Source organism: Heterostelium album, assembly GCF_000004825.1.
Source record: "Heterostelium album PN500 unplaced genomic scaffold PPL_scaffold8, whole genome shotgun sequence".
Taxonomy (NCBI): Eukaryota; Evosea; class Eumycetozoa; order Acytosteliales; family Acytosteliaceae; genus Heterostelium; species Heterostelium album.
This window is the reverse complement of record NW_008805070.1, coordinates 1,196,690-1,210,576: the sequence shown is the minus strand read 5'-3', so window position 1 is coordinate 1,210,576 and position 13,887 is coordinate 1,196,690. Positions and strand designations below refer to the sequence as shown.

The 13,887-nt window shown below is 30.0% G+C and overlaps 4 protein-coding genes across 4 annotated transcripts; 3 read left to right on the top strand and 1 right to left on the bottom strand.

Moving 5' to 3' along the window:
* Nucleotides 1-503: 503 nt before the first annotated feature.
* On the top strand, nt 504-4,289 carry pcf11 (CTD-interacting domain-containing protein; the record flags this gene model as incomplete). The annotated part of the gene is made up of 4 exons (XM_020578935.1): nt 504-821; nt 1,044-2,557; nt 2,928-3,163; nt 3,787-4,289. The coding sequence occupies 4 exons, from the start codon at nt 504-506 to the stop codon at nt 4,287-4,289; spliced, it is 2,571 nt and encodes an 856-aa protein (XP_020430774.1).
* Nucleotides 4,290-4,544: 255 nt separating this feature from the next.
* PPL_08104 (kelch repeat-containing protein) lies at nt 4,545-6,302 on the top strand (the record flags this gene model as incomplete). The annotated part of the gene is made up of 2 exons (XM_020578934.1): nt 4,545-4,582; nt 4,607-6,302. The coding sequence occupies 2 exons, from the start codon at nt 4,545-4,547 to the stop codon at nt 6,300-6,302; spliced, it is 1,734 nt and encodes a 577-aa protein (XP_020430773.1).
* Nucleotides 6,303-6,439: 137 nt separating this feature from the next.
* On the top strand, nt 6,440-8,833 carry pus7 (pseudouridine synthase family protein; the record flags this gene model as incomplete). Its single annotated transcript, XM_020578933.1, has 5 exons — nt 6,440-6,724; nt 6,802-7,106; nt 7,216-7,818; nt 7,954-8,468; nt 8,544-8,833. 5 exons carry the CDS (start codon nt 6,440-6,442, stop codon nt 8,831-8,833), a joined length of 1,998 nt encoding a protein of 665 aa, XP_020430772.1.
* A 109-nt stretch (nt 8,834-8,942) lies between these two features.
* Nucleotides 8,943-12,017, bottom strand: bzpF (bZIP transcription factor; the record flags this gene model as incomplete). The annotated part of the gene is made up of 6 exons (XM_020578932.1): nt 8,943-9,546; nt 9,611-9,781; nt 9,843-9,917; nt 9,987-10,110; nt 10,169-10,848; nt 12,007-12,017. 6 exons carry the CDS (start codon nt 12,015-12,017, stop codon nt 8,943-8,945), a joined length of 1,665 nt encoding a protein of 554 aa, XP_020430771.1.
* Between the last annotated feature and the right edge of the window lie 1,870 nt (nt 12,018-13,887).

Genomic DNA, 13,887 nt, shown 5'->3' with positions numbered 1-13,887 from the left:
TTAAGTTAAAGAACACTTTTTTTTTTTTGATAGATAGATAGCTGCTGTTTTTTTATTTTATTTATTTTTGTTTGAAAATTTCAAAGTAAAGTATGTTTGTTTGTTATTTTAATTAACTATTAAATATATATATATTAACGGTATTCTTATTTTTATTTTATAGATAAAATAAATACATACAAACAGATCGAAATACCTTTTCTTTTTTGTTTAGACTTCTTGAATTTCAATCAACTAATCTAATCAATTCAATTCAATTCAATTCAATTTATCTCATAGTAAATATTCATTGCCAAGTGTTACAATTATTGATACTTCCACAAACAACAAAGTTAATAATAGCTGAGCATTACTTCAACGTAGAGAGACCTGTCACGCACAAATTTGGTCATTTGGTTCAAGCAGTAAGACAGTATTACTATTAATAACATCAATACAACAACCTTTTTTTTTCTTTATTTATTTATCTATCTATCTTTATATATTATAAATTTTAAAGTAACATGTTATCTCCTCAAGTATCACCTTCACCAAATACTTTGAATAACAATAGTAATAATAAGAACAATAACAGTATAAATAATAATATAATATCAACATATCCAGAGTATACATCAATGACTACAAAACAACAACAACAACAAGTATCGGAAGATTCAAATGGCAGACCAATTCACGATATAGCACAAGAATTTACATATCGTCTGAAGGATCTTACCTATAACGATGCTATTATCATTAATAAACTGATGCACTTTGCACAAGATAACATCGTAGCTGCCAAAGAGATATCAGCACTCATTGAAGATAGAATTAGAAAGGTATGTTATCAAATATCAATATTATTATTATTATTACTCAATCACGTCACCGCACACACACACACACAAACCTCAAAAAAGAATACATAAAAATAAATTCAAAATCGTTTTTTTTTTTTAATTTCTCTAATTCTAAATTATTTATTTACGCAAATCTAACAATATGATTATGATTATTATTTTTATTTTATTTTCTTTTGCAAATAAATTTATTATTATTAGAGCGTAAATCCAAAACAAAGACTTGCTGTTTTGTATCTGATGGACTCGATCATCAAGAATGTCGGTAAGATCTACAAGCAGTTGTTTGCCCGCGACATTGTAAATACCTATTGTGCCAGCTTCGAAGCGGTCGACGACACCATCAAGACGTCTCTATTCAATCTTTACAATACTTGGACCGGTTACTTTGACCCTGTATTGTTAGAGAAGATCCAACAGCGCTGCGGTGTCGAAGAGATGGCCAGAATTGCGATTCTCAAGAAACAACAAGTGAAACCTCCACAAAAGACTGGTCATCCACAGAAGCCATCCTCATCATCATCATCATCATCCAGACCAACAATTCCATCACCAACCGGATCGCAACAACCACAGCCACATCCACAAAAACAACCACCATCACAACAACAACAACAACCATCTCAACAACAGATATCATCCCAACAACAACAACAATTATTACAACAACAACAGCAACAACAACGAATGCTGCAACAACAACAACAACAACAACAACTATGGACTCAACAACAACAACAATCACAAAATAAACTTAACGTAGGAATAAATATTTATGATCAATGGTCAGGATTACTTACCCAAAATAACTATCCCAATATATATAACTATGATATGCAACAACAGGTACAAGATCCCAGGGTCAATAAAGGAAGTGCTCCTAATTACTTGAATGGTCAGTTTAATAATCAACTAAATCAACAAAACAACAATATGATGACATCAAATAATAATATGAATATAATGAATAATGGAATGATGAATAGCCAACAACAACAACAATTTAATAATAACTATAATAATAATAATGTGGGAATGAATAACTATAGCCTTAACAATATGTTCCCTGCCGGTGTGAATAATAATCAAAATTACAATAATTTTAATAATATGATTCAAAGTTTCAATCTTAATACCAGTGGTTCAGTACCAAATCAAACCAATATGAATCAACAACAACAGCAGCAGTGGAACCAAAACAACGCTGGAAACTATTCATATTTCAATAATATGAATGCTTCCAACTTGTTTATGAATGGTTTGGGTGAGGTCAATCCCAACAATAATAACAATAATAATAATATTACCAACACCTTTCAACAAGGAGGACAACAACAACCACAACCACAGCAACAACAACAACAACAATCGAATAACCCCAATGCTCAAGAGGAGCATTCTCAAATCCAACAGGAACAATCGCAATTGTACAAGATTATTGAACAATGTGGTACCATCCTTGCATCAGAACCGGAGAATGATCAAGTGAAAGCACTGTTGACCGAACTGGAGAATACCTTGTACCGTGGTTCCTACAATCAAGCAAATTATGCCTTCCTCAAGCAAAAGTTTACCAATATCACTGGTATCTCAATTCAAGCATCCAATAGCCCTCTTCCAATTGGAAACGTTAGCAACAACATCATCAACAACAACAATGCTACCAACTCAAAACCATCCGACGATTCTACCAGCAAGGATGACAACACAACAAGGTAATTATTAACTATTATATTTAATCACTAACCAAAGTATATATAGAAACAATTATAGCTAACCGACTGAATCCTTTCCTTTTTTCTTTAACACCAAATTCCATATACAATCGGCATTTAATTATTGATGTTCAACTTTTTTCATTTATTTTGAATCAATAATATTGTTGTTGCAACAATGTTACTTTATAATAAATTTATTTATTAATGAATGCTTCTTTCTGTTCTGCGGGGTGATCTTACTCTGTTTGTTTGTCAATGTCTCTCTATGCGCGACTTGACAATCAATTCACACGATGATATTGCGTAACCACCACCAACACAACCACCACAAAATTATACGACTACTCTCGACAAACCGACAAACCAGTGAGCCATTTAATCCAGCCGTGGATTTGTATGATGCTCTTCCGCTACAGTGCAAAACATGTGCATTGAGATTCAACGACGATGAGTTGTTTAAGTTACACATGGACTGGCACTGGAGAGTGAACAAGAAAGAGAAGAAGAAGAAGAAGCAAGCAATGTCTAGATCTTGGTACATCACCGAAGACGAGTGGATCGCATTCGAATGTGGAGTCACCGAAATCCATCACGAACAACCAGGTAGGTTTTTATTTACTAACCTTTTTTTTTATTTTATTCAACATCCATCATCATCATCTATCTCCTCCGTCATCTTTTTCACTTTCTTCTTCACTTTCTTCATCCTCATCTTCACTATCTTCACTATCTTCACTATCTTCACTATCTTCTATATCATTACTATTACTACTATTATTCATCTTTGACTTTAACCAATAGCTGAATCTTTTGCGAGTTTATTCTCCTCTGTTTCGTTTGTATCGTTTGACTTGTTATCGATTGGCATATCTTCGTCATCATCGTCATCTTCACAATAATAATAATAATATCATAGACTTTCTATCTATCTATTAAATTATAGCAATGTCAACAAATATATGATGTTTTACATTACATTAAAAAAGAAAAAAAAAAAGAAAAAAAGAAATGATTATTATTTTAATCTCAATGTTAGACTTTAATATTTATTATCATTTGATTATTATCATTATATATGTAATCTTTATGAAGATGGAGGCTCTTAGTTGTTTAAATTTTTCTTTAAAAAAAAAATGTTAATTTTTTTATTTTAAACTTATTATTAATATTATTTCTTTCTTTTTTTTTTTTTTCTAATCTATTTTTTTTTTGATAATAATCAATAGCGTTACCTTTCTTGAATGCCAAAAACAAGAAAGAAGATGAACAAAAACCGTTACCGAATTTGGTTGCTGACGACGAGCAACCGAATTGTCCAATCTGTAGAGAAAAGTTTGATAAGTTCTGGGATGAGTCAAACGAGGAGTGGATGTATCGTGCAGTGGAGCTGAATGAAAAGATCAATAAAATCGTTCATGTTAAATGCAATGGTTCTCCTAAATTAGATGATACCAATGGCATTAATAAAACACCTTCACCACCAGTGTCGCTCTCGTCATCTTCAACAACCATTAACAATACCATCAATAACAACAACAACAACTACAATAACAACAACAATAGCAGCAGTGATATTAAATTGGAGGATGTATCGATCATCCCATCACCAAAGCCATTAACAAAAACCATAGATAAAAAGAGAGAACTGGAGGTAGAACAAAAATCTGAACTGATTGAATCAAATTCTGATTCACCGGAGAGAGATGCAAAAAAGCTGAAAAACGAATAAACACTTTTTACAGCAAATCAACCAACAACCTTTTTTCAATTTGATAAAGAAAAACAAACAGATATTAAACCAACAAATACATCTAAATAAACTTAAAATTTGTATACAAATCACTTCACGAATTGCCTCAAAAAAAAAAAAAACAAGATATTTTTTTTGCTTGAAAGATTCACAATGGACTTTTGAACAATTTCTATATTTATTATTAAAATCAAATTAATTGTAACAACAGAATTAAATAAATTGTTTTAAAAAATGACAGTCAAATGTGCTCAACATCAAAGATCACATGAGTATTTTTGTTTTAAATGTAATAGTTTGATGTGTCCAAAATGTATTATCATTCACAACAGAGCAAATCAAGATCATTTAGATTACCATGATCATATAGATAGTATCAGACAATCGTTAAGTCATAATCTTTTAGATGTTGTGAGTGACAGTAATTCGGATCATAATATTAAAGATCAGAGTGGTGATCAGTCTGATGATATAGATGATAGTACTATCATAAGTAACACTGTATTCAGAGAGAAAATAACATCACTTTGGAGTACTCTAAAGTCATCGAGTGACAAATATCAATCATTAACTACAACCGAGAATGAGATCAAACAGCACTTTGAACAGCTCCACCAATATCTTATTGTTGAAGAGCATAAACTAAAGAAAGATATCATCAATAATAAAGATGCGATAATCAATCTGGTCGATAATAATATGAATCAATTGAAATATTTAGTGAATATCATTAATATCAATAGTAAATTAGATAACGATAATGATAATAACACTGTTGATCAACATATTAATAGTGATAGCAGCAACAACAACCAAGATCAATCAGTGATAGCAGATACAACAGATCAATATTCAACTATAGCTATTATGAAATCGATTACATGCAGCTCATCATTAAAATCGTTCGTCAAAGATAATAGTCAATCATTATTCAGTCATGATCAAAATCAATTGAACATTGGTGAACTATTGACACAACACAACAATGATCAAAATTCAATCATATTAGATATTATTAATAAATATAATATTCATTTAACAACTGATAGTAATAATAATCTAAGTGATTGCAATAATGATACTGATTATAAAGTATCTATTAAACAACCGGATTTCAATCAATTAAATTCCATAATACAACAATCAATAATATTAACAGCAACATCACCACAATCCACAGCATCAACATCAACAAATAAATCATCTTTTATATTGGCAACACATCAATCAAATGGAGCAACACTTATTAATACATCAAATAACACAACCGAAGAATTACAATTTAGTTATGATTTCTTCCAGACAAGTTCATCGATGGTAAGCGTTGGTGAATATGTTTATATCTTTGGAGGTGTTCCCTATCGCAACAAATGGTTTAGATTTTCATTGAAATCGAAATCGATCGATCATGTTGGAGACATGGATAACTACTTTGCCGATTGCTTTATATCGGTGTGTTACGATGGCCAAGATCTTATCTATCTGGTCAATGGATCAATGATGAATAGAATCGACTATTTCAACGTAAGGACCTTTCAATTCGACAGACTCTACATGCCGAAAGAGATACTCGGTCAACAACTATCGTCGATGTTCTACAAAGGTAAACTATACTCAGTACCACTGCTCAAAAAAGTAATTGCTGAATTCGATTTGACAAGTAATCAACTAATGTTGAAACATCCAATCGTCTCCTGTCCAATGTCGGCGTGCCATGACGATAATGGAAATTTCTTCATTCATGGTTCAGATGGTAGTCTAGTTAAATTCAACGTTGAAACCAAACAAACAACTAAACTAAACGTTAAAACAGGCAAAGCCGATAGTGTTTATCTATTGTATCACCGAGTATCAGCCGCAGAGAGTTTTGTATATTCATTTGGTGGTGTGGACTATGGTAATTTCAAATATTCCATTGAACAGCAACAACAACAACCATATCTTATTGGTGATAAACATGTTAGAGCGATGTATGGATCTGTATCATTTTAAATGTTAGTTAGCCAATTTGTATTTTCTAAATAAATCAGTCAGATTTAAAATTAAATTAAATTTCTTTTTTTTTTCGTATCGTTTTTTTCTAAATTTATCTAAAATTTGATTCGTTGAGATCAGTCTTTTTTCCAATCATGTCGTCATCGGATGAGAATATAAAGATGGAAGATGTTGGAGAACAACAACAAATAACTACAACAACAACCAGTACTGATAGTACAACAACTAGCATACCAACACCACCACAACGTAATCCAATAAATAATAGAACAGAAAAATCTGTTGGAATAGAGTGTTTCTTGGGTACAAGTGCACCTTGGACAGGTATTTTAAAGCAACGTTACGATGATTTCATAGTAAATGAAATAGATATCAATGGAAATGTTATAACATTGAATTCAATTACCGATACTGAGCCTGTATGTTGTCTTAATCATTATAATAGTTATAGAACTTTTTTATTTATCTTTTTTTTATTTTTTAAATTAATATAAAGACAGAAGAAAAAGAACCAGAAAAACCAAAGGTACAAGAGGAAACTAAACCTGAAACAGAGGTTGTAGAGCAACCAACAATCTCAGAGAAAGTAGTAAAGGATTTGGAAGATATTGTAGGAAATGAACAAGCAACGAAATTCTTAGAGTTTGTCAACGTGACATCAAAGAGCAATCCGAAATCAAAGTTCTTGTTCGATTTGATACAAGATAAGGAAAAGAGAACATCTCTACATCTTTTAATCAAACATAGTTTCAGAATGATATCAGAGACAGAGAATTCATGTGTTAAAGTACTTTCATCATCGTATGTTATTTATTATTACTATGAATTATAGAGCTATCTAAACATTTCAAATGTAGATCTTATTTACTTACTATTTTTTTATTTACCTTTTTTTTTTAAAAAACAAAAGTCGTGGTAGTCGTGGAGATAATAGAGATGCATGGCCAGCAGGTAGACCCAAGTATTTACAATTTGTTTTGTTCAAAGAGAACAAAGAATCGATGGATGCTTTCAATATCATTTCTAAACAGCTAAAGGTCAATCAGAGAATCTTTTCGATGGCCGGAACCAAAGACAAGAGAGGTGTGACCACTCAATCGGTGACGGCATTCAAGATGAATCACAAGAGATTGTTGGGTGTCAACAGCAGACTCTACGGTATGAAAGTCGGTGGTGACTTTAAGTATGTCGATAAGCATCTGCAACTCGGTGACTTGAGTGGCAATCGTTTCACAATCGTAATCCGTGATATCTCTGCCGACGACCAATTGGTAGAGTCATCGGTGGAGCAATTCAAAAAGACAGGTTTCATTAACTACTATGGATTGCAGCGTTTCGGAACGGGATCGGTCAGTACCCATCAAATTGGAAAGTCAATCATTCGAGGTGAATGGGAGGAGGTTATCAAGTTGATGTTGTACCCACGTGAAGGTGAGAAAGAGGAACTCAGAGTGGCAAGACAGAAATACAAGGATTCTGGTGATGTCAAGGCACTGATGAGATCGCTTCCCAAGTATATGACTTCAGAGATTGCCATTTGCAAGGGTCTGATCAGAGATCCAAGAGGTTTCATGAATGCATTCGACAACTTGCCAAGAACCCTTAGAATGTTGTACCCACACAGCTATCAGAGTTATATTTGGAATAGAATGACTAGCGAGAGAATCAAGTTGTACGGACACGAATTACCGGTTGTAGGTGATCTCGTTGCTGTCGACATCGACAAGAAAGCAAAAGATGACAATGAAGCAAACAATAACAACAACGAAGGAGAATCAAATGTATTGGAGGACGCTCAAGACGAAGAGGTTCCAGACGATGACGATAGTGATTTCCATATTGTTCATGTCACTGAGGAGGATGTAAAAGCTGGTCGTTACAATATTTCACAAGTAGTATTACCAATGTTTGGAAACGATGTACTCTATCCACTTAACAAGATTGGAGAGCTTTACAAACAGGTCATTGCCGAAGACAACATCACCGAAAAGAATTTCACAAACAAGTCAAGAATCTACAACCTCAAAGGTTCATACAGAAAGATCATTTCCTTTGCCAATGACATACAATACAAGACATTTAGATACGATGACTATACAAAGGCACTTACTATTAACGATTTAGAAAGATTAAATGGTAAAGAAGAACCACAAGATCAACCAAGTATGTAAATCATCATTGTTTAAAAAAATAGTTTCTAAACAACCACTAACAATTATTATCTTGTTGTTATTTTAGATGGAAAGTTTAGAGCACTGAGAATATCATTCAATTTACCGACTTCATCATATGCAACCATGGCATATAGAGAGCTGTTGAAACTTACTACTGATATTTTACCACAAGTAGCTTTAGGAGAGAATTCTAAACAAGCGATTAGTAACAATAACAATAATGATAGTTCAACTATAAACGAAGATAATGCCGAGTCGAATGAAAATAAAAAGAGAAAAATAGATGAAGTAGTATCAAAAGAGGAAAAAGAGGAAGAGGATAAAAATAAAATAAAAATAGAGAAAACTATCTAAATAAATAAAAATGATAGTCAAAAGATAAAAATTTATGTTTAAATTATGATTTACTTTTTTTTTTTTTTACTTATAAATAATTTTATTATTTTAAATATAAATATAATTATTACTTTTGTCTTTTGGGAGATATATTGTTATTGTTGTTGTTGTTATTGTTATTATTTGGAGAGTTGGATTGAGGTGTACCATTTGGAGATGATTGTTGGTTGATGGGAACTGATGGTGGTGATATGGTTTGTTGTGGTGGAGTGTTTTGTGTCATGTATGGAACTTGTTGTGTTTGGATACTGAGCGAAGGTGGAGATGGAATAGACATTACACTATTGATATTCTGACGAAATTGGCTATTCTTTGTTGCTTCGGCAATAGCACTCATGATCATCGGATTTTGTAAATTCATCATACCAGGTGGCAAGATACCTGGTGGCAATGGAGCAGATAGACCTGGTGGCATCTCCATACTGCTGGGACTACCATTTGGCGAACCATTTGGACCCTTTGGGAAGGTGAACGAAACTGCTTGGGTGATAAAGTTCCTCAGGTACATAAGTTGCTCTCGAATTAGTTTGTTTTCTGAATTAAGCAACTCTGTTCTTGCTCGGAATTCGCTGTTGTTGGTTGTTAAGTCATGGACTTTTTTCTCAAGGTCTTGAATATAGGCCTTTTGTCTTTGTCGGAATAGTTGAGCAGCTTCTCTGTTTTTTACCAATCTATAAGAATAATAAGAAAATGTAAATATTTTATAAAATTATAAAATTTAAATATTATTTTTACCTTCTTTGTCTTTTCATATGTTTTTCTTCTTCTGGGTTTACACTTCCATCTGGAGTTGGAATTAACATTGTACCATTCTCACTCTTGACTGGTGTTGAAGTGATAAACTTTCTCTTTTTAATCTTGTTATCGTCTTCCTTTCTTTTAGCAGATGTTTTATTATTGGTTACACTGTTAGTTTTAAATTAAAGTTTAGTAAATAAAATTAAAGATTATTAAAATTTCCACTTACTTTTTGTTGTTTGGATTATTATTGTTATTATTTTGTACAATTAATGGCATTTCATAAGCAGATCCCGGAACAAAACTAAATTTAATTAATAGATTTAAAGTTAGATTTATAAAATATATTATAAACTTATAAAAATAAACTTACTAATGTTGTTTCATTGGTTCATTTATAAAATCTATTTTCTTTAAAACATTATTATCTTGGGTAAGTGAAGAATCTGGAACAATTCCATTGGAATATGAATCTTCAAGCTTTACTCCATTGTACACTAATAAAGTTTTATTAGTATCATTTAATAATAAAAATAAATTATTTTGATTACTTACTATTTAAATTTAATTGATTTGGACTACAATTAAAATCTGGAATGATATTCATTGAATTATCCTTTTCAGAGGCTAAGAAAAGAGAATAAATCTGCTCTTCCATACCACCATTATGAATAGGTTGCATTTGTTGATGTTGGGAGTATGATGGTTGATGTTGTTGTTGAAGGTTATGATGTTGTTGCTGTTGTTGATGATATGGTGGTAATGGAGTAGAAATTTGAATGGCTTGATTAGAGTCTTTCAAATGATGTTGTTGTTGTTGTTGCTGTTGTTGTTGGTGTGACATTTGAGGTGGTTGATGGACTTGTTGATGTTGTGAAAAACCATTTGTATTTCCATTGTATCCATTTGATGATTGTGGAGGAGCTTTCTTATTGTTGAGATTATAGGTTCCGTTGATTCCAGATGGATTTTGCATATTAGCACCATTTGTATGCTGTTGAACTTGATTGTTGACATTATTGTTATTGTTATTGTTGATTGGTGGAGTGGTGTTTGGAGTTGTGTTTACATTTCCAAATTTGTTAGGACTGTCTGGTACAAGACCAGAAGTGAAATCCAAACCCAAATCATGGTTTGGAAATAAACTGTAGATGGAGTCACCTTCTATTAGACTCATTAGGTAGCTATTGGTAATAAAGCAAGTAATAAAAATATAAAGTATTACTGTTGGCAATCTAAAATATTTAAATGTATACCTAATAATTCGGAGAGTAAATTAGAAAATGACTAACAAACAACAATTGAATTCAATGGATTTGTTTATAGATGTTAAAGAGCTTGGTGGCACTTTAAAATATAATAATTTTAAATTAAAAAGCAAAAATAAACAAAACAAATAAATAAATAAATAAAATTATGTTATATTATTATGATATTACAAATTATAAAAATAAAATAATAATATATACCAAAATATACCAAATAATGATAGCAATGAATTAAAAAATAATTAAATATTGTTGTTGTTGCTGTTGCTGTTGTTGTTGAAACATATAACGTGCTGTACAATACTGAATCTATTATGATGTAGACACTAACTATTGGATAGGATTATAACAATAAAAAAGTTATAAATTGTTGAATGTCAATGTGAAAATTATTGTTTTTTAAAAAAAAATAACAACTATTAATAATTATTAAACAAATAGAATTACTTTTATATTGAACAAAGTAACAAAATCAAAAAAAACATGCTTGTACAATAAAATGAATATTACCTTTGGATGTGAAAGAAAATAAATATTATAAAAAAACAAGGCGTACAATATCTTGATTTGATTCAAAGTTGCAATTGGTATTGTAATTTCTTTGAGATATGAGGGAAACTAAAAACTGTGTTATTACTATTATTAAGGATATCTATAGAATTGAATTAAAGGTTTAGTTGGAAAGAATAATGGACACAACAAATAAGAAAGAACGAAAGTATTGGCGATAAAAATTGGATATGAGGTGGCGATGTCAAATAGTCGATTTTAAAAGTCAGGAAGAAATAGGGATGATATTTTTAAATTAAAATTCATAGGTGATGTTGGGTGGATTATGTTTCGGGGCATTCAATTAGGGTTATCTATATAGAGATATGTGGTTGTTACTTGTGTTGTGTGGGCGTCTCTTTGTCTTCATAATAGTAGAATAAAAAGATTGTCAAGAAAAAAAAACCAAAACCAAACAGAAATAAATTTTGGAATGTTACCAGAAACACCTAGTACTAAGTCAGCTGTAATATGTCATTTGAAAAAAATAAAACAATAACAATGTGAAAATAACATAACCAAGTTAGTGAGTATCAAAGTGTTTTAGTGAGTTTGACTTATTGTAGAGAAAAATACAATGCAGACATGTATGTCTCTACCATCAAGAACGAATATTCCTATTCATCTAACCCACTAAATTGGAAAATTTGTATACAACCACACAAAGCACACACTCAAAATTAAAATAAAAACATTATAGATAACTATTTCTTAAACACTGTAATATATTATTATATGATTTATATAAATAAGAAAAAGAAGTAGTAGCATTTAAAATGGTTGTTGCTCTTAGAGATTGATAAAATCCATTGGGAAATGACTATCTTTATATCTATCTGGTAGACATGTTATCATCATTCCCATTCAACAACCCCACACCACCATATAAGAAAAAAACAAACAGAATCAAATTTTAAAATAAATATATAGGAAAAAATCAAAAACAATGAGAAAAATCGGTGACTATTTAAAAAATAATGTGTTGTGTTTATATATGTTTTATAGTTGTTATATGTGTTTTGTTTAATTGTGGTGTGTTTGAGTGTTATTTAAATAGATATTTTGTTTATCACAACAACCACAAAAAAACAGAAAAAAAAAAAAACAAAACAATTGTTTCTTTTGATATGATATCATATCCATAATCCGTATAACTTTAATTTATGGTAAAAATGAAACATTTTTTTAAATATAGTTATTATTTTATAACTCTTTAAAATGATTTAGACTGTATTATAATTGATTTAATAGTTGGAAATAAAAATCAAATAAATTGATTAGAGATCGAACAGTCATAGAGTTAGATTAAAATAGATAAAGAGATATTATTATTATTATTATTATTATGAAAAATGTTATTGATTTTGATGGATTATTGATTATCAATTATACAAGTTGCATAGTGAAAAGTAAAGTAAATCAATGACATTTGTGATGAGTATAGAGCTTGTTGAATTGATACAATTTGGAATGGTGATGATAAAGGTGAAAATAAAGTTAAAAGAATCAACTGTTTGATTGGCTGATTTGTTAACAACTAACTACACAACCCGTTTTGAAATAATTAAACAAATCCATCCTTTTAAAATAAAATTAGTATATTAGAATAAAACGACACAACTATCTTAATATTCAAAAACAAATTGATTATGTTGAAAAAAATAATAATTATAGAAATTTTCTACAATTAATATAAAATTGAAATTGAATTGATATTAATTTTAAAATAGTAAAATTATTCTTAAAAAATAGATAGGTGATTTTAAAAATATTAATATCTTTCTTACCATAAAAAGAATGAAAATAAATAAATAAAGAATGATAAAAATAATAATTCCTAATAATATATTGAGAGAAAATAAATATATATTAATATAAATATAATAAATATTTATTACTTAATTGTTATAATTTACCTTTTATAATATTTCTAATATTATTGTTGTTGTTGGTTCAAATAGTATTATACTCTACTCCCTCTCTTAATATTATTATATACTCTTATGTTGTTGTTTTGTTGTTTTTGTTGTTGTTTTTTTTCAATAGAAGGTAGAAACTAAACTTGGAAATTATAGTTATACTAATTGATAAATTAAAAAGAAATGTATAAATATTTTTAAAAATTAAAAAAAAAAAACAAGAAAAGAAAAGAGTAAAGTGCCAAACAAACGACCAAACAAACTAAAATCAAAATTCTATCTATCTGTTTAATCCTGCTGTTGTTGATTTTGTTATCATTTATCTTATCAATGAAAAAAAAAACAAAACAATTTTATAACGGTAAATGTATATGTTTATTTTTAAAAAACATAATATTTAAAAGTTAGTTGTAGGGGTTGTGTGTGAGTGTGGTTGTTTGGTCTGTCTCTGTCTTGAAATAGATAAACCAAATTTAAATATATACTTAATTGTTTGGGTGGGTGTGTTAAATTTTAGAGTGTGTTTCATTCATTCATT